The following is a 27,625-nucleotide window of genomic DNA, read 5'->3' on the forward strand; positions in this document are numbered from 1 at the left end:
TCTCCCTCACACATGTGGAGATTCTGGGAAGATTCCAGGAAATCCTCTGTGTTGAGGGGCAGAAGCAGCTGAAAGCACGGGCCAGCATGGAGGGACCAAAAGATTCAAAGCTTTATTTTTTTTCAACTTTTTTTTTTTTAATAAAGTTAACCGTAAAACAAAATTCACAAGCCTTCCCCTCCCGAGCTGGTTTCCTCTTCACACACACAACACACAAACAGAGGCTCCAACCCAGAAATGAAACTGCTCTAAGGACAACGAGACGTGATGGAGGAGGAGTCTGGGGCTGTCCGTACTCGAGGTTAAAAGAAGCAGATCAGGTATGTGTGGTTTGATTTGTGTTTGTTTGCTTCTTAGCCAAACTGGAAAAAGAAATTTCCAGGCCCAGAAGCTGAAAAAGAAAATGGAAGATAATCAGGATTTTTCAAATCCAAATTGGTTTAGTGCAATCCTAAGCAGCACGTGGATGGCCAAGCCCACACACAGCTCCAGAATGAGGAGTGCCCAAGTTTGGGGCTTTGGAACCCAGAAGAACCAGCAGGCAGAACTTGGAAAGAGCTCTTAGATTTGTGCAAGCAGCACATCCCCTGGGAGCCCCAGCTGCCCTGCCAGGGGATCTGTGTACTCACAATTCCAGGGCTGGGAGGAGAACATCTCACCTACCTTCGAAGCTGAAGCCCCCTGGCCCGCTGAAGAAGGCCTTGAAGATGTTATTTGGATCAAATTCTACAGGGAAGAGAAGGAATTCATGAGCTGCAGTGAAACAACCATCACATTCCCACAGTTCAGGAGCTGCCAGCTCACTGAGGCTCCAGAGTGTCTCAGAAGGGGACACAGGGCTGGCCCCAGGGCCATGCAGTGACCACAAACAGGTAAAGCAGAGAGAACCTGCCACAGGGCAGCCCAAGGAGCTGGAGAAGCAGCACTTAGGGATCACAATGACACTATTCACCACATCCTGGGACAGATTTCTGCCCAATGGCAGCTGAGCCAACACCCACCAGTGTCCCAGGCTGCTCCCAGCCAGAACCACTCAGCTCATCCCAATGCTGTCAGGGACCAAACCAAGAATTCATGGAACCATTCCCAACAGCAGGCTTGCTTTAGGGACAAGGCAGACCCTAAAGGGTTAAAGGCTGCCATGGCAGGGTTTTGTAAAGAACACTGACCTCCCATGTTTAATCCATCCTCTTCCAAGTCCTGCCCACTGTCATAGCGAGCCTTCTTCTTGGGATCTGACAGGATGGTAAAGGCTTCACCAACCTCCTTGAACTTCTTCTCTTCCTCCTTCTGTACTTCTGCACTTGCTCCACTGTGTCTGTCTGGGATACACAAACAAGCAGGAAAAAGCTTTTAATTTTCAGTGCAAATGGATAATGCTAAACACTCCTAAGCTCCTGCTCCAGATCTGTGGGGTCAGAGCTGCTATTTCCCAGAAATTCCCTCTTGCACACACATTTCTGCCTCAGTGCAGAGGACTGCTGGGGGTACCTGGATGGTGCATTAGTGCTCTTTTCCTGTAAGCTTTCTTGATCTCATCTTCAGAGGCGTTTTTGTTCACCCCCAGGATTTTGTAGTAGTCTTTCCTTTTGCTCTTTTTCAGTTCCACCTGTGCATTCTTTAGGAGCTGCTTGTGTTCTGGAAAGGAGCACAACACCAGAGGGGAGGAGTTAATCCATCCCTTCCACTTCAGGCCACTCAAAAAACAAGGGCACAGTCAAGACAAGAAGCAAACCCAGACCCAGAACCCAGGGCACTGCCTCAGACACAAGGTGAATTATCACCTCAGCATTCAGAGCTGGGAGAGAAACCAGACCAGAGACTCCCAGTGCTTCTAAGGGCTTCTCCAAATTGTCCTGTTGGGGTATTAGGCTGCAAATCACAGCATATTGTGGAGGAAAAAAGGAACAACAAAAATGCCAGTTCAGGGAAATTTGTGCACACACAGAGAGTGCTTTTGTGCTCACCTTTTGTTTTCTCTGTCTGATAAACCTTCTCATAGTCTCTTACAGCATCTTCATATTGCTCTGTGTCCATGTAACTGCGGAAAGAAACACAAGAGGTCGAGGTGCCCTTCACAGGAGCATCAGAAGGGGCTCAGCACAGGCTGTCTGGGTGGATGTGGAGCAAGAGAAGTGCTCTGGACTCCAGCAGGTCAGACCTCAGAGGAGCCCTGACACTTGTGGGAAAGGCTGTCACAGGAACCTGCACTCTGGGCTCCAAGGGGACACTGTGAACTCCTTTGGCAGCACAAGTTCTGCTAATTCCAATGTGCAGCTGCAGGAACTGATCCCAGCTTGAGCTCCAGGAAGCTGGTGCAGGGTCAGGGCTGGCACAGAGCTTCAGAGTGGCAGTGATGGTCAGGAGTGACAGTCCTGGCACCTCTGAGGGACACATGTCTGTCTGTCCCCCCTCAGCCTTACTCACAAATTACCTACTCACTGTAACTTAGCAATTACAGAGATGGGAGGTTAGAAAAGATTCATCTTGGAGGCCTTTTTCAATCTCTTTTCCAATCACTGTAAATTTGCAATTGCAGACATGGAGAGAGAGGGGCTCTGTGGGACAGAACACCTATAAACAGTCAGTGTCTATAAACACAGTAAGCTGAGTCAAGTCTTAGCACAAATCCTCCCTAAATCCTGTTCAGATCAGACATGAAGAAGAACTTCTTCCCTGAAAGGGTGGTCAGGATTGAAACTGGTTGCCCAGGGGGGTGGTGCAGTCACCATTCCAGGAGATGCACAACTGGATGTGGTACCCAGTGCTCTGGTCTACTTGACAAGAAGGTAATTAGTCAAAGTTTGGTGCCTTTGCACCAGGCAATGATGAGGGAGGGAGAAGGGAATGATCCAGCAGAACCAAACTATGAAGTGAGTCTAAAAAAACACCAGATCCTGGTGATTTTACAGCCCCATCTCCACCACTTACCCTGCAGGCAAGACAATGATTTTGGAGGCCTTTTCCAACTCAGATGATGCCATAAATGCACCATCAAGAGGCAGTGGCAGATCCAGGCAGGCAGGAGAGGCCACAGAGAGCCACCCCCTCTCCTCAGCGCCATAAGGAAGAGGAATAAATTCAGGGCCTCACCCCTTCTATCCAGCCAAGCTCCAGATTTGTGAGGCTGTCCCTCAGAGCTGCCAGGAGGCCACTGCTGTCCCCAGAGGTGGCCAGAGCCAAGGTGCACTCACCACTGTGCCCTCCTCAGGTAGGCTTTGACGTAGGTGTCGTCCAGCTTCACCGCGTTCGTGCAGTCGTCGATCGCCTCTTCGAGTTTCCTAAGCTGCAACATCAGAAATCAGAGAGTGAATCCCACCCAGAGAACAAACTCTGCACCATCACTTCAGGCTAAGCAAAGGTGGGAAGAATCTGGGAAAATCTCACTGTTTGCTGTGTCTCCATCTAGGATTTTTTTTTCCCAATTTCTCACAAACACAGAGCTTTTGTTCACTGGGGAAAAAAAAAAATCAGAGGTTTGGCCAGTGACATGACAGAGCTATGTGTTGTTTCTGTGTCAGAAATGCACTCAAAACCAAGGGCCTTCCTGATAACAATCCCAATTCTGTGTCCAAACCTATTCCTAAAACCTAAAAATATTTAAAAGAAGTCTTTTAGAAAAAGTGTTGTTTGTTTTCAGACACAAACATGTAAGACATCCATTATGTGGCCTCCAGCTCATCCCACTGCCCAGGTTTTGGGAAAAGCCTGTGTCTCTTGACCAAGTGGGGGTGTCTGGGAAGCAGCATCAACACTGGGACAGCTGAGGAAGAAAAATGCCCAGAGGACACAGGGTGGGAACTGGGAGCACTGTCCCATGACTGGCTGTTTCTCTGGACAGTGCAGGACTAAAATTCAACAGCAAAGTGTCATGGGACTTTAAAATAGGTCTTTTTTTTCTTTTTTAAACATAAAACCACAAAGCAAGACATGATTTACAAAAAGAATAGGAAAAGAAATCTGTTCATTCCTGGGAAGGAAACAAACAGAGACAAGGGTGCTTTTTGCTGACTAAGATAAGGCTGAAGCACGTCCCTCCTCTCCCTCCCACTCCATGCAGCCCAAGTATTTGAGTTTTGTTTCTGCAGGAGTCAACTGCTGGCTCTTGGGAACTGATCCAAGTGTTGTGCAAGCACAAAACCCTGAAACACTGCCCATGGCCTCAGAGATGCAGCTGCCCAGCAGCCAGGGGAGCCTGTGCTTTCCAGAATAACTCATCTGTGGTTTATCAGTGCCATGGTGAGGGGTTTGGCAGCAGACACCTGCCAGGTGAACATCCCTTACCTTTGAATTAACAGTCCCTCTGTTGCAGTAGAGTTTGGCATTTGTTTTGATATTATTTGGGTCTATTCCTAGTGCCTCTGTGTACAGTTCATATGCTAGTTTGTAGTTGCCTTTCTTGAATGCTTTATTCCCATCTTCCTTCTTCGCTTTAAGTGCTTTGGCATTCTGAAAGGAAACACACCTGGGTAAGGAAACAAGGTCAGGGGGGCCAAGCACCTTGTTGTGCCAGACACAAATCAGGATACAAATCACAGCCTTGCTCCAGCAGCTGAAATGATCTCACTTTGCCTTTCCCCCAAGAGAAGCACTAAGGAACAGCCAGTGCCAGTTCCAGGCATCCTCCATAGCAAAAAGGCTGCCTAATTTTTAAGAAGAGACCATGACAGTGCAGTAAATTTATGGATTAAAATAAAAGGACCAGGAGTTCACTTTCTGAGAGCATATGGACAGATTTAAAGTCAGCTGAAGAACCACACCAGGAGCAACACAGAGGAGCTGTGTTAAATGAAAGTCAGGGTATTGGCCTGGATATTGGACCTGAAAGTCAGGAGTTCCTTTAAAACCAAGGTATCAGGTTTTATTGCTCCTCTGTCTGACCAGGGAACAAAGAGTGAAGAGGAGGCTGCTTCAAAATATCACAACCTGCTAAGAAACAGTTTCTAGGAGCTTGACTTTATCTAAAGCAGCAGCTGGTTGTCTTTGGGAAGGGCTGGACACACTGCCTGCTCCTGGAGATCTGGGAAAGCCAATGGTGATATTTGCTGAGTCCCCAGGATGAAGGAGGAACTGAGAATGTTCTTAGATGGCTAATTTATTATTTTATGATATTAAATTATATTAAAGGATGCTATAGTAAACTATACTAGAGAAAGGATACAGACAGAAGGCTTAACAATATACTAATGAAAAACTTGGGACTGCTTCCAGAGTCCCAACACAGCTGGACTGTGATTGGTCATTAAGTCAAAACAATTCACAGGTTGGACAAACAACCTCCAAACCACATTCCAAAGCAGCAAAACACAGGAGAAACAATCAGATAATTATTGCTTTCCTTTTTCTCTGAGGCTTCTCAGCTTCCCAGGAGAAGAAATCCTGACAAGGGGATTTTTCCAGAAAATATGACAGCGACAACCAATGATGAGGGAGGGAGAAGGGATTGATCCAGCAGAACCAAACTACACGTTGGGTCTAAAAAACCCAAATCCTGGTGATTTTACAGCCCCATTTTCACCACTTACCCTGCAGGCAAGGCAGGCCTTCTCATGGTCAGGGGCCATCCTGAGGGCCTGCACAAAGAACTGCACAGCCTTCTCGATGCAGTCCTCGTAGTACAGGCACAGCCCGCGCACGTACAGCGCGTCGGCGTTGGTGGAGTCCATCCTCAGGATGTCACTGCAACACAAATAAAGGACATCCTCCCTGCTCCTGCTGCCTCCTGACCCCCACAAGCACCTCCCTCCACTGAGAAAATACCTCCCTGTGGTATTTTCTGGGTCCCCTGTTGGAGGATGAATGGAGGAATCCATGTTCTCCAAAGGCTAATTTATTATTTTATGTTACTATATTATATTAAAGAATGTTATATTGAAACTATACTAAAGAACAGAGAAAGGATACTTACAGAAGGCTTAACAAGATACTTATTAAAAACCCAGATTCCCCCAGAGCCCACAGCTGGACTGTGATTGATCATTAAGTAAAAACAATTCACATGCTGGATAAAAAAATCTCCAACCACATTCCAAAGCAGCAAAACACAGGAGAAGCAAATGAGATAATATTGTTTTCCTTTTCCTCTGAGGCTTCTCAGCTTCCCAGGAGGAGAATCGTGGGCAAAGAGGATTTTTCAGACAACATGACAGTGACAGCACCCAGTTATTTTAACAAGCCTGTGGGACAGGTAAGGTAAAAGGACAGAAGCCTCCTCGAGCAGGAAGGCTGGTTGTGAATGGGGTCTGGATGCAGCTTCCTAGGAAGATTTATGGGGATAATTCACACACTCCCTCCTCATCACAATGTTTGTGGGACAATACCCTTTTCCTGACTCAGAGATGAGGCAACTGAGAGGCATTTAAAAATTTTTATTTTATTTATTTTATTTACAGTCTCATGAAAAGGGTGAGACAATAGAGATGTTATAATCCACGCCATCACAATCAGAAGCCAATTATTTCCCAATTACAATACATTTTAGGTGTTTCTTGGCCTATCAGCTTTTCCCACACCATGCTGTAGATACCTTAAAGCCAATCATCTAAAACTACCCCTCATGGCTCCTACTTTGCATCTTTCAGAGTTTTATTTCTCCAAAGTAGCTAGTCTTACTTGCAAGGCCATCTTTTGAAACTTTTTTCTAGCTCCATTTCTCTCTCACCAATATCTCAAAGTTTTGACAGTTTCTCAGCATTTCTTGTCTCAAAGTTTCCATGTGGATGCACACTGTATGGGCCTTCTGTCAAGCCCTAAAAGCTCTCTGCAAACCCATTTCCCATAACGGGCACTAAGTGTCACGGACATATTTTATGGAAGATCCTTTTCACAGGATTTTTCTCCTGACAAGCCTCAGAGGAAAAGAAAAACAATAATTATCTGCTGCTCTGGAAATGTAACAGGTGCATCTTTGATTGGTCTCATGTGGTTGTTTTTAATTAATGGCCAATCCCAGTCCAGCTGTCTCGGACTCTCTGGTCAGTCACAAGATTTTATTATCATTCCATTCTTTTCCTTTCAAGCCTTCTGATGAAATCCTTTCTTTTAGTATAGTTTCAATATATCATTTCCTTTTAATATAATATATATAATAAAATAATAAATCAGCCATGAAACACGGAGTCAAGATTCTCATCTCTCCCCCCATCCTGGGACCCCTGTGAACACCACCACACACTAAGGAATATTTGTATTTTCTATTCCCTCACTTATTGCAGGCATGGAGCCAGGACTCCCCAGCAGGAGCCCCTCATGCCCAGCCCTCAGACACTCACCTGGCCACAGACTGTGCCTCGGGGTACCGGCCCAGCAGTGCCAAACACTCGGCCTTGAGGATTTTGAAGCGGTGGCAGGCGGGAGCGAACTCCAAAGCACGATCCATGCAAAACACAACCTGGGGTGGGAGGAACCACAGCCCTGAGCACAGCAAAGAGCCAAGGCTCTGCTCTGAACTGCTGGCCCATGCTTGAGGTTTGTGTTTGATCAGGAAGGTGAGTGTGCAGACACCCACCTCCACTGCTTCTTCAAGTTTCCTAAGCTACAACATCAGACACCAGAGAGTGAACCCTACACAGAGAACAAACTCTGCACCATGCCTTCAGGCTAAGGAAAGGTGTGAATTATCTGGGAAAACCCCACTGTTTTCTGTATCTCCAGCTAGGATTTTTTTCCCAATTTCCAATGCTGGAGACACATTGCATTGGAAAGTTTTCCTGACATACATTTCAAAGTGCATACCTTTTTTCAAAGGTTGTGCTATTTTCCTGATATCTTTTTCAAAGCTTGTGCTTTGTGTGCCAAGGTCTGAGGCACCTGCTGTGTTACTGTGACAGAGCACTACACAAAACTCAAGGGACACCTGTAGGAGCTTCATCCCTTTAACCCTTCTAAACTGCAAGGCCCAAAGAAAGGGCCAAGAAGGACAATCCTGCCCCTGTTTCCTGCAGTATAAAGCCATGTGGGAGGGACAGAAATTCAATAGATTGAGACAGTTTGGACTGGACAAAACACAAAAAAGTACAGTGCAAGGACTGATCTTCCACTGGCCTGACAGCCATGGGCAGGGTGAGCTAATGGGTCTTTTCCATCCCTGCACTCTGGTGGGGACATCTGTGCAAGAACAGGGCATTGTTCCCCAAGGTTCATCTGCTCCTCAGCCTGTGACATCACGGGGCCCTGCTGTGGGAAGCACTGTGCTCCTGAGCCAAGGGCTCCTGGGTGAGGCAGGAGCAGCTCTCCAGAAACAAAGATCAAGTTTCATCTCAGCTTCCCCAGCAAAGTGGGACTGGGGAAGTGAGGGACAGATGCAGATGAGCAGGCAGGGCAATTCCTACCCAGGAAATTCAGATTGATCACACATCCCATTTGCTCCTCAGAAACAGGTGATCCAAAGCTGGGATTTACCCGTCCAAAATCTTGAGCTTAGCCTAAGAGTGACCTGAACAATGAGCTCTATGTACCAGACAATCTCTTTTCTGGGATAAATCTGAGCCTTACATGCATCCACTGCACAGAAACAGTTGCATGAGAAGTGCTTGGTGCCTTTCAGATTTCATGCTGTCATTTCTTGTTCTATCAGGTCAGTACCAGCTGCATCCTGTTACAATCCTTGGGAAGAAAGATTTGGAAGCTGTAAGGAGAATGGCCCATGTAGATCTGCATTCCTCCTTGTATGACCCTCACTAGCACACAGCATGCCTTTTTTTAAATTTTTTTTTTCTTCCAAAGAGTTGAAAAAGAAGAATCCTGGATATGCATTTCAGGAGCAAAATGTGATCAAATGCTGCTGCTGACAAAATCTGTCTCAAACAGCTCAATCATGACTCCACTCACCCTGCAAAGCAAACAGTGACAGAGGGTTGGCCTGAGCCAGTCATTTCCTCACTTGTCATTTGGTCAGTGCTCAGGGAGCACGAGCTCTGCCACTTCCAGAGCTGACACAATTCACCAGCCAGCCCTGCTCCAACAGATGTGGCACAGCACCTCCCAAATACCCAGCCAGGAAACCAGCCACACACCTGCCTGGGCCATGTCAAACACACCAGTTTTTATATAAGACCACAACAAACAAGTTAATCTCACCTTCCTGAAATCCCGTTTCTCAAAATCCACTTCAGCTATTTTTTCATACTCAAGCACAGTCGTGGCATTCTTCAGCTGAAAGACAGAACACATGAGTGCTGCAGGACAGTCTCTGCTCTGAAATGCCACCGAGCAGCATTTCAACAGCCAAAGCCTGAATGTCAGAGCCAAAACTACTGCAGACTATGGACCAATAATGCAGATGACATGAATACTTTTGCCAGCATTAAAATCAGTTTGAAATGAAGTGACTGAACTGAGAGTCCAGGAAAATGTACCCTGTGAAAGAGACAAAGAGCTGCCTTACACCACTCTCCATTTCTCCCTTGGCCAGCTCAGCCTCCTGAGCATCCCCTGGGGACAATTCCATCTGAAGATCCCCTTACCTCCTGCTGTGCCTGGGTATTTTTATGATCCAGTTCTAAAACTCGTTGAAAGCAGCGGCTGGCAGCCATGGCATTCCCTAGGGAAAGGTGGCACTTCCCTTCCCGGAGATGGCCCTGGGAACACAGGGAAAAGGGATCTGCAAGAGCTGTCCCAGGTGCAGAGGAGGGAGTGACAGAGGTGCTTGAAGCTCTCCACGTACCCGTACAAAGCTGTCGTCCAACCTGACCGACTGCTGAGCATCCTCCAGGGCTTCTCGGAACCTCCCCAGCATCATGAGCGTGGCAGCTCTGTTCCCATAATAACTGGCATTATTGGGACACGTATCTGGAGAAAATGCAAGACTCATTATCAGCGTAATGCAGCAGCTGCACAATTTGTGGCACTTAAGAACACTGGCCCTGACTGGCATTATCGATCTGGTGACATTTCCTAAGGTAATTAAAGCAGGCAAGAGGTTTTCATTCAGCATGTGTTGTCAGAAGCCCCACTGGTGTGTTTGAAATCAGCAAGCAGCTCCAGTTTTAGACATGGTGTTCAGTAAAGATTGATATTATCAGCTGTTCTCACCTATGGCTTTTGTGTAGTAGTTGAACGCTTCGTTGTAATCTTTCTTGGCATAGTATGCATTTCCCTGCTCCTTGAATGCTTCTGCTTCTCTGGAAGGAAGCAAAACACCACATTTTCAGAAGAACTGAGCACCACAGAGATTGTGACCATGACATGCATTTGACCCCCAAGCAGTAGAACTGTTTAAAGCTCCAAATTTAGGCTGGTTCTCGTGAGATCTCCCCAGCACACACTGCCCAGCACACCCCATTTCCTGAGGGCTCCCAGCTACTCCAGTGCTTCACCTGGGATATTCAGTGATATTTCCTGGCCAAATTTCACAGGGATGCAAGAGAAGCCTAAAGCCACCTTTGAGTCCCCTCAGAGTCCAGCAGAACACCCTGGTATGGAGTTCATCCAACAGCCCCCTCCTGCAAGGTGCTGCACCTCAGAACAAAAGAGACAGTGCTGGCTCTTTCAGGAGTCCCACATACTTATCAACCAGAGCCAAGAACAATTTCCACATTCAAAAGACAGCTAAATCAAAGAGAAATATGGGTACAAGCCTGCAACAGAAGCCTGGCACTGCCTTGGCAACAGGTCTAGAAATAGTCCTCACACTCAAGAGCAAGCATTTGCAGAGACAGTTTGGGACATTTAAAAACACACAACATATGGTTTGAAGCAGCTTCCCTTAAACTCTCGAAAGCAAAGCTTCCCCTGAGGGAAACCAAGGCCCTTCTCTTCCCTCCTCTCCCTTCAGCCTTTCACCTGCACAGGGCAAGAGGGAGAGCACATCACAGAGATGGAACAGCAAATGTGAGCAGGGCACAGCAGGATGACCTGGGAGAGAACACAAGGAGCTGTGTTGGAACAAGTTCCCATGTTTTCAGCCTTGCTCAGGCTGCCATTGGCCATTCCCACACAACCACCTCATGCAGGGGTTGTTTTCACTGAGCCATCACAGATTTCCCAGCTGGCAGAACAATGGACACTGGGAGCTGGGAAGCGTGCTCTTCACTTTCAGTTTTAAGTTCTGCTGTGTGCTACATCCCAGCTGAGTCCAGCCACAGCCCTGAGGGAGTTAAACCCTAGGAGGAGATGAGATGGGTAAGAACTGTGGCAGAGCAAGGGGCAGCACACACCCACTGCCCCCCAAGGGGCCTTGTCCTGGCTCCTGGGTCACCTCCTTCCACCCCTGCTCCAGAAAATGATGAAGAGATGGGAAACTGCCACAGCCCTCCCAGCATCACACCTGAGGCAGGTGCTGCAGCCTGGCTTTTCCTCAGAAGCCAGAACCCAGCAGAGCCCCAGGAGCTCTGCATTCTCCCAGCTACACTGATGTGCAACAAGGATATGCCTGTGGGATGGATTCATACCACAAGCATCAGGATACAAACTCTGCATGATTAAAATGTTTCCAAACACAACCACCTTTTCTGAATATTACAGATCAAATATTGAAATACAGTGGAAAAACTACTCAGCACTTCTGCACTTTTGGAACCCAGGCAATAAAGAATTTCACTGTTCTCTTGTTTCTGTAATCACAAATAGAAAAGAAAATCACAGATCCTGTGAAAGCTCCTTCCCTTAGGTCTTTGTTGTACAGTCTAAAGAAATGTGTGAACAGCCTTAATGGCAGAACTCACCTGAGTCACCACCACAACCTGTCCAGCACACTGGGCTGAATCACAATCTTTCAGCCATTTTACCTGTCCTGTCATGAGGAATCACCATCTAATAGACACAGCTAAAGGCTGGCTGCCAGAGCACCCCATCTGCCACAAACTGCTGGGAAGAGCTGGGAAAATGGGAGAAAGAAAACATAACCCTGGCAAAACCAATTTTCAGAAAGCACCGGCACTTTGAGATGCCAGAGAAACACTCCCACACAAAGATTACTGTTTTCTACTCTTTTTTATTGGTCTGTTTTCCTTTTAAGCATTTTAATACAGATCAATGTATCAACAAGTCACAGTGCCTGGGGTGACACTGGCAGAAAGGAGAGCACGGGTATTTCTGCTGCTCACATGGCCTAAGGCTTATCCACGAAGATTGTGAAAGCAAATCACCTCCAATGAAGATTGTGAAAGCAAATCACCTCCACAGCACGAAGGCAAGGACCTGCTGGAGCTGTCAGGCTGGGCTCGAGCTCCAGCACCAGGACAGAAGCAGCTCTGCCCTGCTGTGCCCTGATGACACCCAGAGCACACAGCCCTTGTTTACCATGGCTCTGGCTCCAACAAGGAGAACTGCAGCCCCTGATCTCACTGGGGATTGTTTCACCCCAACAGATGCTGTGGCCTGAATGAGCTCATTCTGCCTCCTGCGCTGCTGGGGCCTGCACTCCCCACTTGCTACTTTTGACATAGAAGAAGAATCGTGCTTTGCTGAAATACACCCCCAGCTGAATGGGTGTCTTTGTGACGGGGTTGGTGTCTTCACTGGGCTGCTCCACGCTGGACACAGAAACAGAGAAGAGCTGCAGCAAGGAGCTGGGTAAGAAGCTTGTCTTTCATCACTCACATGCACCACAGGCACAGGAGGGGCTGGTGGGAGTGACTCTTCTTGCAAGCAAGGCAATTATTTTTTTCTCTTTTATGGTATTTCTCAGCATCTCTAATACTTGAAGTACTTTGGTCCCAGGCACCCCAGAGAACCTGCCACCATGGAATCATTTGAGTTGGAAAAAACCTCTGAGATCTTAGACACTGATCAGCACCTTGTCAACCAGACCAGAGAGCACTGAGTGGGATATCCAGTCACTCCTCGAACATCTTCAGGGATGGGAACTCCAACTGCTCCCCGGGGCAACCCTTTCTGTGAAGAAATTCCACCTGATGTCCAAGCTGAACCCCTTCTAGCACAGCTGGAGACCAAGGAAGACAAGCAGCAGCTGCGTGCGCTGACGCTCCCTCACACAATGGAGCTCGCTGCCTGCCTGGGGAGAGAGGAACCAGCACAAGGCTCCTTCTCCTCCCTGTGCCCTGTGAAAGCTCAGTCCCTGCTTGTTCCCAGCACAGCAGCTCTTGGAGAAGCCATCCTGCACACAGTGACACAATCCCACGCTTGCCTAACAACTCCTGCCTCCTCCTCAGAGCTTCCACACGCTGCCCCCGCTCGAGTGCCGATCGTGGCTTCCACCTCCCACTCCAGCTCCCAATGAGACTCCTGCAGACACCTGATTTTCTGTCATGGGAACCTTCAGGGATGTGTAAGCCAGCAGCTCTTGATCCAGGTGTGCTGGCACAGCCCCTGGGCAGGGATGTGCCAAGGCAATACCACCAGTGAGAGAAATCCAACACCTAAGCAGGTGGCAGAGTCACTATCTCCCAGCTCCCCTGACCCTCACTCCCACTTCACTGCCTGCCTCCATTATGAAACGGTGGCAAAACCCTAAAATAGCCAAGATTTAAGGAAGCTTCCAAAATCCTTTCCTGACCAAGTAATCTTTCCTGTTATGATCTGGCAATTTTGTGCAGTTCTTGCAAAGGCTTTTCCATCAATAGGATATGGTGCTTTTATCAGGCATTTTTGGGGGTGAAATCCCACCCAGATTCTCAGCTGTCAGATGTGACTCAGCCACTGGGGTAAAATAAGTTGGGTGATCTCAATTCAGTTTACAGCAGGCAGATGTCTAGAGCTTAAAATTAGCCATCATGTTTGCCCCTGGACATACAATACTCTCCCCCTCCCTTCTTTCAGGACTTGGAAGAGCAACAAAACACTGCCTGTGCCACAAAGATACACAGGGTGCACTTTAGAGACCTGTCCTCGGGTGAGGCTTGGCAATGAGTGAGGATTTAGGCATATAAAGGAATAAAGGAATATATATTTACATATATAGGAATATATTACAAATGCTCATATAGAAAGGAATATCTATTTACAATTTCCTTATGAGGGGCTGCAGAGGGGCAAGCACTGAGTTCGTCTCTCTGGTGACCCCAGGGAATGGCTGGAGGTGGGTGAGGGAGGGTTAGGTTGGATTTTAGGAAAAGATGCTTCCCCCAGAGGGTGTGTGGGCACTGGGACAGGGCAGTGGTCACACACACTGGTGTGTGACAGGCTGCTGTGCCCTGCTGGGCAGAGCAGAGCTGATTCCTGGCACATCAGCTCCCCCCAACGCACAGACACCGTGGCAGAGACTCAAAGCAGACCCTCAGCCGGGGAAATCTGAGCCTGGACACACAAATATCTACATGGATGGGCCAAGGACTCACCCATGGAAAAGTAACAAAGCGCTGCCTTGAGCTTCCCCAAGAGCAAAGCTGAACCTGAACACACAAGGTGCTCAAACCTCAGAACATTCCTCATAACTGAGGGCAAACTCAGAAGGCCAAAAGAGCCACAAGGACCAAAATACGCCCCAAGAAATCCAAGAATTGACCCAAACCTTCCCTGCAGCCACGAGTGAGAAGAGCAGCCCAGCCCCAGCTTTAATTGTGCTGTTATGTAATTCCCAGAGCTCGGAATTAACCTAATTCCCAGCAATGGCCCCATCCTGCCTGGCAGGGCCACAGCACAACCTCTGTGAAAACCCATGGAAGGGTCTAGAATCAGCCTGAGACTGCTTTTTTTTGAAGGGAGCAATTCCTTTTGAATGAAGGAAGCCAACTAGTTAAAGAATTCCATGGGAAAACAGCTGCATCTACATTATGATTTACCTCAAAAAAGCACATTTCATGTTAAGGAAATATGTTGAAACTGTAGGTATGGATCACCTTTTCCTACTGGATAAATCAAGTGCCTAACTTAGATATTCAACTACTCTGCAGATGCACAGGGAAGCAAACAACTACTCGAGTACATTCTGCTGCTTTGGTCCGATCAGGAGATCAAAAATAATTCCAGATGAGTAAAATGGGCTGGTTTATCACCTGAAAAGTCCAAGTGTCCATTAACAGGCAGAACAGAAAGCCATTTCCAGGTTATCCCAAAATGACCTGGTGCCCCTCAGATGATTCACCCCCTCGTGCCAGTGCTGCCCCAAAACTGGCCAGAAATTACATTTATTCTGGAAAAGCTTTACTTCATGCACTGGGAAAGCCTCAGGGTGTTCACCAACACCTGACAAGCTCCAGGGAACACCTGCACACCTGGCCAGTGACCCACAACCTGGGCAGGCCTCTGTGGCTCACTCCATGCTCATCACTTTGCTATGGGAAATGTCAGTGCCCACACAGAGGCACCAACACATCCCAGGGGCTCTGCAATTTCCTAGCAGTATTCTCCTGACAGCTGGAGGTTTTTTAAGAAAACAAAGCTTCCATATGCTCCAGTGCTGAAGAAGGAGGAGAAAGATCCAGCCTGGAGCATGCAAGGGAGCCAGAACCCAGAGGTGCCAGCAAGATGACAAGGAAATTCTCCCTGGCAAAGCTCCAGGGAACCAAGCTCACAAAGCAGCTGGGAGCAGGGAAAAAGCTGTTCCCATGGGTGAGAAACCTTTAAAATTAATGAAGAAACAAGGGAGTTTTTAGGGGTGGCCCAGTCCTGCTCATCAGCTGCTCAGCACTGGTGCACCAACGGATAAAATTAACACAATTACATCAACACTTTCTGCCAGGACCCCAACAATCCCTGAGGCAGCAGCAGACAATAATTATCCTGTGACCACACTCCATTCCTGTGCCCTGGACACCCTGGGAGCCCTCTGGCATGTCTGCAGCTGCTTCAGGGCATTAGTTACAGCCATTCTGAAATGCAGATCTCTCCTTTTGGTCGTTTTCTAACTTTCCAGTTTTACTAAGCCACAGAGAACAGATTTGGCATTTGGACAAAGGTGAGTTCTTGAGCATCAAAGTATCCATATTCTGCTGTACTGTAATCCCTAAATGGAAACAACAGAACATGGAACCCTTGTTCTGAGTTATCATAAAGATTCTGAAAAGATTTCCCCTTATTTTTGCTGATTTTTATGGAAGTGAGCGTAGATACACCCCCAAAGGCTGCACCAAATCAGTGTGTCCCATGTGGAGCTCACCCAGCTCTTACCTGGCCTGGGATGTTTCACAAACACCTGACACCTCCTGAGGCTCCATCTCCACTCCCCAGTACAGCAGTTATTGCTCTGATTTTCACAAGAGCAATTGAGCTACCACGGTGAAACACCAAGGGCTGGGATAGGGAAGAGGTTAAAGCACAGAACTGCAAAAAATCGGGGTGTGCAGGGCTGGTTCTTCCAGAGCAACACCAAGGAATCAGCTCCTTGGATCCATACGGATCCATTTTAGCAAGGGAAAGGTGCAACATTCCCAAAAGAACACAAAAAGGAAACATTGTGATAGCACCTAATGAACGAGTGCACAGCAGGGCCTCGGGAAGGAAGAAAGGAGCTGAAGGTCACTACCTGCAGACACCTGTGCCTTCAGCCAGGGTTTTACCTCTGGGAATTTCCACCATTTCAAACAGCACATTTCTCTTGCCTGGGGGCAGGAGTGCTGTGCCCACACAGGCCCGCCCCAGCCCCGCAGGCTGGGCAATGTCTGTGCTCTGCCAGCCCAAGTGCCTCCTCAGCAGCTCCTCCTTTCCTGCTCAGCAGGATCTCCCCAGGGAGCTGCTTCTCAGGCCTCAATTCCACAGAATCCCTTGAGCCATCAATGGGAGCCTGAAACCACCACTCCTCAGAGGCCACTTTTGGTTTTGTTTCCTCTTCTTCGTTCACTGAATCATCTCCCAGACCAAACACCTCAGCTCCTCCAGGAACAGCTCCTTCCTTCCAGGGGTGTGAACCCAGCACCTGCCACCATGGAAAACCAGCGGAGTTTCCAGGACAGGGATCTTCCCACAGCTCACCCACTCCTGGGGGGAAAACGTGCAGGAAAGGTGGGGATCCCACCTCGCCCTGCCTCAGGTGACACCGGCAGCTCCCCCGGGCACGGACAAACCGGGAGCTCCGGGATGATGGAGCACCCCCGGAGCAGCGCTCTGCACCTTTGCCGTGACCCGCAGCAAGGCAGGAGGGAGCGGAACGCACGGATTTCAAACGGAGCAGAACCGGGGGGATGCGGTGATGGAGCAGCAAAGGGCTCAGGAGTTCGGAGCCGCCTCTTCCCACGAGTTTACTCCTTCCCTCCCCAGCGAGGGGGAGGACGCGCTCCCCGACACCGGTGCGGGTGTGTGGCCTCGGGACACAGGGTGCGAACTGCATTGCTGGGACGCTCCGGTAACGGGTGCATGTCCTAATCCCGCTGCACACGGCGGCGGCGGGAGCTCACCGGGACGCACCGGCACCGCACCGCAGAGCCGGCGGCTCCCGGGCCCCGCCGCGTGCGGCCCGCGGCTGTCACCGCCCGCCGGGCCCCGCTGCGGAGCCCCGGGGCGCCGCCGCTCCCGGCCGGCCGGCACGCAGGACTTTGCCCGCGGGGTCCGCCCGGGCCAGGACCGACCGCAGTCCCCGGGCGCGCTCCCGGCCCTGCCGAGCACCGCGGCCCCGGGCCCTGCGGCACTCCAGCCTCGCCGGGCCGCGGCCCGCCCACCGGCAGGGACAGGGGCCGCCTTTCCCCGCCCGGGCCGCCGCTCTACCTGCGCGCCTCCTCGTCGCTGTCGGTCTCGCCGGGCCCGTCGGGCGCCGCCATGACCACATCGCACTCGGCCTCAGCCGCCGCCGCCGCCGCCATCTTACCGCGCGGGGCTGGGCCGGACCGGGGCGGGGCGGGGCGGGGCGAGGGCCGGAACGGGCGGGATCTCCGCCGGTAGGGCGGGGCGGGGCCCGACCGGCAGGGGGCGCCCGCGGAGGAGCGCGGCGGCGGCATCGGGAGGGGCCGGTACCGGGAGGGAGGCGGAACTCGACCGGGGAGGTGGGCGGGGCTTACGCAGACCACGCCCCTCCCGCCGCAGAGTAGCGCCGGCTCTGGCGGTCCGCCCGCCCACACCGGGGCGCTGTGGTGCCGCCGCGTCGCTGCCGCTGCCGCCGCCGCCGCCGGTGAGGCTCGGCCGCGCCCGCCCCGGTGAGGCGGGATGGGCAAGAGCTGCAAGGTGGTGGTGTGCGGCCAGGCCTCGGTGGGGAAAACCTCCATCCTGGAGCAGCTGCTCTACGGGAACCATGTGGTCGGTGAGTGCGGCGGCTCCCCCGGGTGTAGCGGGCAGGTCGGGCCCTGGGCGGTGCTGGCTCTGGGGATCCCCGTGGGCTGTCCCTGGTCACCCTCACACACACCGGCCGTGCTGTGCCACGGCCCCGGCAGCGTTCCCACGTGTCGCCTGCCCACCCCCGGCAGGCTCGGAGATGATCGAGACCCAGGAGGACATTTACGTGGGCTCCATCGAGACCGACCGCGGCGTGAGGGAGCAGGTGCGCTTCTACGACACGCGGGGGCTGCGGGACGGGCTGGAGCTGCCCAAGCACTGCTTCTCCTGCACCGACGGCTACGTGCTGGTCTACAGCACCGACAGCAAGGAGTCCTTCAAGCGTGTCGAGCTGCTCAAGAAGGAGATCGACAAGTCCAAGGACAAGAAGGAGGTGAGTCCCCCGGCAGAGTGGGATCTGCTTCCTTGGGGCAAGTTCTCGCCTTTGGTTTCTCCAGCCTGTCACAAGATACTGATGGGTCCCTGATCTGGGAGACTCCCAGCAGTAAGAGGCTGTCTGCTGGGATGCTCTCTGAGCATACAGATGCTCAAAGGCTCCTTCCACTTTGGGGCTGGTTTAGGACACACAGACCCCAGCAGGAGGGGAAAGGAGCACTGAGATAATTTGGTTTCAAAAGACGTGGATATGGGTGTGGAATCAGTGGCAGGGCCAAGCCCACCACTGAGGGTCTCATGGCAGAGCCAGTCAGCCCTGCAGCTCTGTGCTTGGTCTTCAGGGGCCCTTCTCACCCTTTTGGAACAGGTCACCATTGTGGTTTTGGGCAACAAGTGTGACCTGCAGGAGCAGCGGCGGGTGGACCACGATGCAGCCCAGCACTGGGCCAAGGGAGAGAAGGTGAAGCTGTGGGAGGTGTCCGTGGCTGACCGGCGCACACTGATCGAGCCCTTCATCTACCTGGCCAGCAAGATGACCCAGCCACAGAGCAAGTCTGCCTTTCCCCTGAGCCGCAAGAACAAGGGCAGTGGATCCATGGATGGATGAGCCTGCTTCCCCTTCCCTTCCATTGCCACCTGCTCTTCCTCACCTTCCTGCTTTCCTTGCACACCTCCTGCTGAGTCCTGTCTGGTGTCACGGAGCCTGTGGGAAGCAGGTGGCCAGGAGGGACAGTCATCCCAGGGCTAGGGATGGTCCTGGTGGATGAGAGAGGCAGAGGGACAGGAGCCACTCCTCTCCCTGCCCAGTCCCTTCTGCTGTCAGAGGTGCTACAGGAAGGTCAGGATTCACTCAGCGACCCCCTCTGCTCTCAGGTGCAGGCTGGGAGAGTGGAACAGAGGCACAGCACAGGCTGGCTGGAACGTGGGCATCAGCTCCACATCTGGAGGAAACAACTCCCTCTTTTTCTATTTCCTGATAACATGTGGGCAGGGCCTGTTTGCTGGCCCTGCCTCCAGCCAAGCAGCTCTCATCGCCCTGCCCCAGCTGGCTCTGTGCTGCTCCCTGGCAGCTTGTCCCTTTCCCTGGCAGTGTCCACTGCTCCTTTATGCACTGGAATATCCAGACATGCTGCCCCAGGGAATGCCTAGAGCAGGGCAGGTGCTGTTCCTGAGGGCAGGGTGCCCAAATGCACCATTCCAGCCCTCCTCTTCCTGAGTGCAGACTCAGCCATGAGCTTGGAGGAGATGGGGTTGTGCTTCACCTGCATACCTAGATCCTTGGAGGAGCTGGGACTGTACTTACCCTGCACAGCCCAGATGCTTTGGGCTATGGCAGCTCTCACTGCCCACCTGTCACAATGCTGCCTCTTCTCAGAACCACCTTAAGACAAGGCACAGGTGTCCCAGCCCTACCCAGCAACACTTGTTCCCTTCAGGTAGTCTGGATGTAGGAAAAGAACTGATGAAAAGCCCCAGTGTGTTTATACTTGTTCCTTTTATTTACCGAGTAACACAATAAAGCGATGAGATTCGGTTATCAAAATATTTTCCTTTTTTTTTTCCCAACAGTTATAGTACATCAAAAAAATATACAATGAACATTACAGGAGGGTACTGGCCAAGTCCCTAGAGTCTGGATATTCCATTTTGGGTTTGGTTTGTTTTTTTTTTTTCTGGTGGTTTGAATCAAATTTCACATCACTCCAAGGTTATTTACAGAGGGGCACACGTTACCGAGCGCTATGGACTATCCCTACTCCTAGTACAGCATGTGCTAAGTCAAAGGCAGTAAATGCTTTGGAGAGCAGGAGGGGATCTGGGGGGATGCCATAACGGGGGTTTCTTATGCAGCTCGTTGCAGTATTATTGTCACTAGAAGGAATGGCTTTCACAGGGTTAAAGTGCCAAGAACAGGAGTGCATCAGGACTCCACTGGTGAGGGGCAAGGAGCAGCCATGGCTCCAGCACAGGCTTTTTGGAACAATGGAGGGGAACAGGCCCACTGGTGCCACACGGCTCTGCAAGCTGCAGGCCAGCTGCCCCAGGCTCCCCAAGCCTCTGAGGGGCTGGGCACAGCACCAGGGGCTCATGGCACACGAGGGGACCCATTGTCCTGCTGCAGTGGCTGGACTGGGGGTGACCCCAAGGGCCTGGGAAGGGCACAGTGAGACGGGCAGGGGTGGCTGGGGACGTGCCAGCCATGGGCTGCTTGGCACTGGGGAACAGGGACAGTGTGTCTCCTGTCCCCTGGGGCCCCACCAGCACAGGCTCCTGTCCCCTGGGATGGGGTGGGGTCCCTCCGTGTCCCCTGCGCTGTGGGACCATCTCCCTATCCCTGGCAAAGCCGTTTCTGCTGGGAGCCTTGCTTCCCTCAGCTGCGCTCCAAGCCACATATCCCACACTGCTGCAAGACCTTTCCATTGTCTCCATGCACAGCTGCTCACTCTTCTCCTGGTGCCCTCTCCCTCACTCTGCTCCTTCCCTGGGGAAGGGATGCCCTGAGCAGGTGAATTCGTACCCAGGGGCTCCCTCACTCTCCTGTCTCCATGGCAGGAGCGCAGTGGTGGCTCCACGATTGGTGCTGCCCACAGACCCTGCAGGTGTGTGCTCCTTCCTGCACCTTTCCTGCCCTTGCCAAGGCTCCAGCCCTGGGAAGCAGATATGTTTCAGCCATCTGAGTACCCATTGGCCACTTCCTGTTCACCTCCCCGTGCCAGGACCCATCCTGAGCACCGGTGGAGCACGCTGGGCAAAATCGTTCTGAAATCCAGGCGCTGCTTATGGCCAAGACGTCAGATATGTGTGCTTGTGCGTGTGGATTCCCAGGTGCACACACCAACCTGCCTCTTCCCGAGGGCTGGGAGGGAATGAGAGTCACAGCAGAGGTCTGAACCAGCACCCTGGGCCAGGGACAGGACAGAGCTCAGTGTCATGTTGGTTCTTCTGCTGCCACCACTGCTCCGGCTGCAGGGATGCATCAGCACCAAAGGGAATCGCAGGCGGCCAATGCAGCAGGTGAGCTGCCCCCTGGATTGCATAGATCAGGGTGGGGTGTTCCTCCAGAGAAAGGTCCATTTGGGATGCAACTCTCTCTATGTACAGCAGCGTGCTGGGCACCCAGAGCGCCGCGGTGACAGTCCCAGACAGGTCATGCTTGGGCTGTCTGAGCACAGTGAAATGCAGAGCTATGGCCTCGGCGTCCCTCCAGAGCCTGGCACTCCACAGGCTACCTGATTGTCCAGGCTGCTGAGGACACCTTTGATTTTGGGAATCATCAGTAATTTCCTGGAAGCTCCTAACTGGGATGGGATCAGAGGGCTGTGCATGGCAGCTGAGCAGCAGCGTTGCCTTTCACTGGAGAACTGAAAGTGCTTTAGGGACATTCACTCAGCCTCACAGCATCTCCCGGGAGGTAGGGGCAGAGACAAGGACAGGTGCCAAGCACAGGGTCACCTCCTTGGGGAGCCAGCACTGGCACTCCCGGCCTTGCTGGGCATGAGGGTGGCCCAGTTTAGCCACATGCCCATCGTGTGCTTCTGGGGCCAGGGCAGGGCCCGTGTGCTTTGGAGGGAGGAGGCGCCGGCCCTGGGGTCAGCTATTGCTCTCGGAGTGAGGATATGGTCAGTGTGGCCAGTGCCTGCCACCACGGGGGCTCTTTGGCTGGTGGGACGTAGGGAGCTGTGGGGACGGGGGGCTGGTGGGTGGCACAGAAACCCCCTGCCAGCACAGGCAGGTGCAGGGCTGGCAAGGGCACAGCCAGCCCAGGCTGAGAGAGAAACTGCCAGCTTCCCACTTGTGCTGGGGTTGTTTCTCCCAGTAAGAGCTGGGCTGAGATTCCCCTCGCAGTTCCCTCCCCACTGGGCTGGCAGGAGCCAGAGGGATGCTCCTTCTCCCAGGGACCAGCCAGCTCCTCTCCTTCCAGTCTGGTAACAGGGAGGGCGATAAAGAAGCAACCAGCAGGCCAAGGACAGGCAGGCTCTGGCCATGAGATGGTCCTGCTGATTTGGACACTGTCCTCTTCCATGCACTGCCTGGGCTCATCTGCTGAGCAGGGGGCCAGCACAGGCTGGGGGAGCGGTGGGGATGCGCGGCGGGGCTGGCCAGGCTCTCTCGGGGCACCTCTCTCCAGTGGGAGCCCTCTCCAAGCAAAGGAGAAGCCGGGGTTGATGTCTACGACTACGTTTTCCCACCAGCCAGGAGAGCAGGTATCAGGAGCGCCGCCCGGAGCGCGCAGCCCAGCCCAGCCCAGCCGCAGTGCACAGACCCTCGCTGGGTCAGCAGCTCTAGTAGGGTGCGAAGACGATGGGACCCGGCGTGGGGCGGACGTGAGCCGGCGGCGTTCGGAAAAGGGCTGGTCCGAGGATCGGGGCTTGGAACAGGGTGGTGGCAGCTGCTGGTCGCAAGGCGAGGGGTCCCGGCATGGCGCAGACGGCAGCGGCGGTGAGTGGGCTCGGCAGGAAACGGGTTGCCAGGGTTTTGGTGAGGTGCTTCTGCAAAGCCAGCTTGGACTGCAGGGTGGGAGGAGGAGACACCGTGAGACGGCAGAAGAGGTGGAGGAATGACAAGTGCTGCCGTTGTGAATGCTGCTGCCAAAGCACTCCCAAGTTATCCCCGTGTTGGCCTTCCCAGGAATAGACTCAAAACCCACCACCACAGCTCACCCTCCTTGAGGGGAGAAGCTGAGCTGTGGTGATGGAAACTAAGGTTTAAGAGAAGCAGCTCCCATAACTCACTGAAAGGATGGCTGACGGTGAGCGAGGCTCTGTGAGCAAACCGAGCGAGTGCTGTGCAGGGAGACAGGTACCTTGAGAATACTCACTGCGAGGGCAGCATTCTTCTGCAGCTTGTTGTAGGGGCTGTACTTGGGCTTGGGTGGCTTCCCTGCCAGCCTGTCTTTGTGCCTCCGGCTGCTCATGTGCTGGGGAGGAAAACAGCAGGATCACTGGGAGCCAGGACAGCCAGGGCAGTGTGTCCCAGGTCTGTGGGGACACCCATCACCCTGCAGGGACCGTCAGGTACCCCCACCCTGAGTCCCTCCACGCCCACAGCCGGTGCCAAGGCACTCCCAGGGCATTGTCACCTGCTTGAGCTGGGTCTCGGAGTTGACGTAGATCTCGCACACTTGGCAGTGAAAGGCCTTGTTCTGGATGTTGATGCTGCCCTTGTTCCCGATCCGCTTGGACTTGTGCCCTGCCCGGGAGAGCAGCTTGCCCCGGCCTCGCCGCAGCTGGGTGCCGTGACCTTCCAGCATTGACTTGTGCTTGGCGCCTGGCGAGAGGGGACACTCAGCAAACCCAGCCCAGTGCCACAGCAGCAGGAGCAGAGCCCTCCAACAGCACCAACCCGTGCCCAGCAGCACTCGCACGCAGAGGGCACAGGGAGCTGCCTGGGAGCCTGAACTTTTGCCATTGCAGCACAACCCACTCCCAAACCCTGCAGAACCGCATGTTGCAGGCAGAGCAGAGATGCTCATGTTCCCAGAGACCCCCCCCTCCGTGTGCCAGCTTTGGAGAAGCTGCTATTTCCAGCGTGTGCTGGAGCCTGTCGCCTGTCCCCGGGCGTTAGCACAGTCTGTGTCGCCGTGCTGCAGCATCTGAGCCGTGCCCAAGGTCACAGCAGAGCCAGGAATAGCTCAGCAGGGTCACAGCAGGTGGGGAAGGAAGAACCCAAGATCCCTGCACACCTGGGGACAGGGCGCTCCGTCCTGTCCCTGCCAGCGCCGGGACGGCGAGGGTGCACGGGGAGCAAGTAATTTAAGCTCCTGCTAATTCATTCTATTTTTTAAGGCGTGAAGCAAGGAGCTGTGTGACAGCCACAGAGCAGCGCCAGCCTGCAAACATTTGTTTGTTTGTTTGTTTGTTTGTTCTTTTCCCCCCAAATCAGCTCCTGAATTTGTAACTGGAGCTGACAAAAGCAAAAGGACACGTCTGCAGCTAAGCCGCAGCAGTGTCCTGAGCCAACCCTGCCCACGGCAGCTGCTGCTGCCCCAGCAGGCAGTGGGGTGGGAGGAATTGCCTCCCAGTATTTGAAGGACCTGCCATTTAAAGTTGGGGTGCCCAACTTAAGCATCCTCTAAAGAAAGGGGTGAGCCAGGAGCTGGAACTGCAGGGCCCACAGACCCCACTGGGAACCCCTGTACCACGGCTGCCATCCCCCCCTGCTGCCACCCTGGGGGAGTGTCAGCACTCAGCAGCTCCCACAGCTGCCCCACACAGCCCAGGAGTCATTTTGGGCTATGGGCTCCACAGCTTGCTGCATTCCCAGGGGTCTTCTCCACAGGACCACAAGTCAAAACCACTGAGCTGCCTTGGGAAGTATTATTCAGGGTTTGGAAGAAGCCCTGGCTATGAGCTTCAAGCTAAATGGAAAATAAAGTAGCCTCAGTCACTTGATTAAATGTCTTTGAGACACGAACAATAAGAGTGTTTGACCTGGTGAAAATTCACCCTAGAAGCTGCAGCCCAGGTAAACCCCCATGACTTATCTATGCAGGTCATTTTAAAGAATGTTTTTTAATTACAGCAACACTCGTTAATGCTCTCTACTTCATTGCAAGGCTGCTTGGTTATGAGGCATGGCTGGGCTTTGCTCAGAGCCCCGATGAGGTGGCTCCCCACCCCCAAAATGCCCTTACCGGTGTTGTGAGCCTCCAGCTGGGACAGGGAGTTGACGGTCACTTTGCAGGTGGGACAATACAGGTGCTGTTTGCTCTTTTTCCCCTCTTTCTCGCTCTCAGGGGCCGAGCTGACACTGCTGCCTGACTCAGCTGCCTGTGCCTCGGCTGCCTGGGCGGACGAGGAGGCCACGCTGGTGGCATCTGAGGTGCCCTCTGACAGCTCAGAGGCTGGTGGGGAGCCCAGAGGGGCAACGCTGCCTGGCAGCTCCACAGGTGATTCCTCAGTGCTGGGCACCAGCCCCAGGCTGCTGCCCTCACCCTCCGACTCCTGTGGGCTACTGGCATCAGCTGTCGGGAGGAGAAGGAAAAGGGGAAAGAGGAAAAGAGAAAGAAATGGGCAGAAAGAGAAGTTCTCTGTGCCTGAACGGGTTTTCTGGATTTCAGGGAGCACCCCCATCTTCCCCAAGACCATCCCAGAGGTCTGCATGCATCCCCAGATCTCATTACAGCTGCTATCTCCAGTGCATGCAACTGGGCTCAGCACCCAACCCTGGTGCTGCTGCAGCTCCCACCAGCCCATCCCTGCATGTGCCAGAGCCCCAGGGATATGTGGGACAGGGCTCTCTCCCAGAGATGCCAAATCACAGGGAAAACACCCCCTGTTCCCCCACGGGGAACTCAGGTGGCACCTCTGCCACCCCAGCCACAGCCTCCTCAGCCCCACAGCCCCTCCTGTACCTGTGCTGCCCAGCTCCCCACTGCCCACGGGGCTGGGGGCCAGCTCGGCCGTGCTGTCCTGGCCAGGGGTCCCCGCTGCAGCCCCCGCCACCTTCTGCTTGTTCTTCATGGCCTCGATGGCCTTCAGCCTCCGCGCGTGCTTGTGGCCCTTGTAGTGGGCTTCAGCCTGGTTCTGGGGGCAGAGAGGGATGGCCCAGTCACTGCTGTGACAGCCAGACAGACACACGGACATGGGCAGGGCAGGGGAGGGGCTCACACCCAGGACTGGCCACTCAGGCAGGTTTCCAGTGCAGCCACCTTACCTGGTGGCACCCACGCCCAGGGTAGGACCACTGCAAAGGGGTGTTGGCACTGGGGTGTAGCACAGAGGAGGTGTTGGGAGTGAGGTGTAGCCCAAAGGAGGTGTTGGGAGTGAGGTGTAGCACAAAGGAGGTGTTGGGAGTGAGGTGTAGCACAGAGGAGGTGTTGGGAGTGAGGTGTAGCACAGAGGAGGTGTTGGGAGTGAGGTGTAGCACAGAGGAGGTGATGGGAATGAGGTGTAGCACAGAGGGGTTTTGGCAGTAAGGTGTAACACAGAGGGATTTTAGCAGTGGGGTGTAGCACAGAGGGGTTTTGTTTTGGCACTGGGGTGTAGCACAGAGGGGTTTTGGCACTGGGGTGTAACACAGAGGAGTTTTGAGAATGGGGTGTAGCAGAGAGGAGGTGCTGGGACTGAGGTGTAGCACAGAGGGGTTTTGGCAGTGAGGTGTAGAACACAGAGGGGTGTTGGGAGTGGGGCGTAGCACACAAGGGTTTCAGCACAGGGGGATTTTCTCAATGGGGTGTAACACAGAGGGATTTTAGCACTGGGGTGTAGCACAGAGGGGTTTTGTTGTGGCAGTGGGGTGTAGCACAGAAGGGTTTTGGCACTGGGGTGTAGCACAGAGGGATTTTAGCAGTGGGGTGTAGCACAGAGTGGTTTTGTTGTGGCAGTGGGGTGTAGCACAGAAGGGTTTTGGCACTAGGGTGTAGCACAGAGGGATTTTAGCAGTGGGGTGTAGCACAGAGTCCTTTCCCTCCTCTCCCCAGCCTGCTCTGACACCAACATATTGAGGCCAAGGTATCACTCTCTAAGACATCACCACATTGCTTGCTTGGCGAGATAAGGACCCTGCTCTGATTAAATGCATCAAGTCACTCCTAAAAGCAGCTTTCTGGCAAAATTTATGACTCCAGAAACATACAATGAATTGTTGCTGTAAAAATGAAATAAAGAGGTTTTTTGGTGGGGAGGACACATCACCCACTGTAACCTAAGGGGTGTCCAACACATGGTTCACGTCCCCAGCTCCTCTCTCTCAGTGAACACTGGATAATGAAGCCTGACTCTGATGGATTTGTGTCTGCACCAAACTGATAAAAATGGCCACAAAAATAATTCCCCTGAACACTGGTGTCCTCCCAGCAGGGACAATGCTGCATTGTCCCCCAAAACAACCCCGGTTTGGTAATTTATGGAGTGGAACCCCAGTATGAATTAGACACTGTACCCCTGAGTAGGACAGATTAATTTGCACAGCATTCCTGGGGGCCAGCTGAGGATTCCCGGGCTCAGCAGGGGGAAGCATCCTACCCCATCCCTCCCCTTCCCTCCCCCTGTGGCTTTCCAAGGGCTGGGAACGAGGGCTGGGGCTGGGGCTGGTACGTGGGAAAGCAAAGGGCGAGTCCAAGCGTGGTGCCTCATTAGCAAAGACAATAAACTCCCCCTGGAAAACAGGGTTGGAACAGGGCTGGGTGCAGCCAAAGTAGGTCACAGCC

At 52.7% G+C, this 27,625-nt stretch overlaps 3 protein-coding genes across 3 annotated transcripts in view; 1 reads left to right on the plus strand and 2 right to left on the minus strand.

Moving 5' to 3' along the window:
* Window positions 1-87: 87 nt before the first annotated feature.
* DNAJC7 (DnaJ heat shock protein family (Hsp40) member C7) lies at window positions 88-17,768 on the minus strand (the record flags this gene model as incomplete). The annotated part of the gene is made up of 14 exons (XM_084222442.1): window positions 88-391; window positions 664-726; window positions 1,170-1,322; window positions 1,492-1,638; window positions 1,968-2,041; window positions 3,195-3,286; window positions 4,285-4,449; window positions 5,526-5,679; window positions 7,272-7,390; window positions 9,079-9,153; window positions 9,465-9,578; window positions 9,665-9,789; window positions 10,033-10,121; window positions 17,539-17,768. 14 exons carry the CDS (start codon window positions 17,766-17,768, stop codon window positions 354-356), a joined length of 1,638 nt encoding a protein of 545 aa, XP_084078568.1. The 3' UTR covers window positions 88-353.
* Window positions 17,769-17,928: 160 nt separating this feature from the next.
* On the plus strand, window positions 17,929-20,005 carry NKIRAS2 (NFKB inhibitor interacting Ras like 2). The gene is made up of 3 exons (XM_084222146.1): window positions 17,929-18,067; window positions 18,231-18,472; window positions 18,842-20,005. The coding sequence occupies exons 1-3, from the start codon at window positions 17,974-17,976 to the stop codon at window positions 19,079-19,081; spliced, it is 576 nt and encodes a 191-aa protein (XP_084078272.1). The 5' UTR covers window positions 17,929-17,973; the 3' UTR covers window positions 19,082-20,005.
* A 2,752-nt stretch (window positions 20,006-22,757) lies between these two features.
* ZNF385C (zinc finger protein 385C) overlaps window positions 22,758-27,625 on the minus strand; it is a gene marked incomplete at its 3' end in the record, with an annotated part of 61,272 nt that continues 56,404 nt past the window's right edge. Inside the window, exons 5-9 of the mRNA XM_084222158.1 lie at window positions 25,829-26,000; window positions 25,109-25,438; window positions 23,555-23,742; window positions 23,279-23,392; window positions 22,758-22,982 (exon numbers count right to left, since the gene is read on the minus strand). Of these exons, the coding sequence (XP_084078284.1) occupies window positions 22,758-22,982; window positions 23,279-23,392; window positions 23,555-23,742; window positions 25,109-25,438; window positions 25,829-26,000 (1,029 nt within the window). The remainder of the gene's footprint in view (window positions 22,983-23,278; window positions 23,393-23,554; window positions 23,743-25,108; window positions 25,439-25,828; window positions 26,001-27,625) is intronic.

The sequence above is a fragment of the Fringilla coelebs genome (genome assembly GCF_963513975.1).
Source record: "Fringilla coelebs genome assembly, chromosome: 27".
In the NCBI taxonomy this organism is placed as follows: Eukaryota; Metazoa; Chordata; class Aves; order Passeriformes; family Fringillidae; genus Fringilla; species Fringilla coelebs.

Bases quoted from the DNA above. Each gene is read 5' to 3' on its own strand.
- NKIRAS2 (XM_084222146.1), top strand. From the start codon at position 17,974: ATGGGCAAGAGCTGCAAGGTGGTGGTGTGCGGCCAGGCCTCGGTGGGG. The intron at 18,068-18,230 runs GTGAGTGCGGCG...CACCCCCGGCAG, and splicing joins CTACGGGAACCATGTGGTCG to GCTCGGAGATGATCGAGACC. The intron at 18,473-18,841 runs GTGAGTCCCCCG...CTTTTGGAACAG, and splicing joins AGTCCAAGGACAAGAAGGAG to GTCACCATTGTGGTTTTGGG.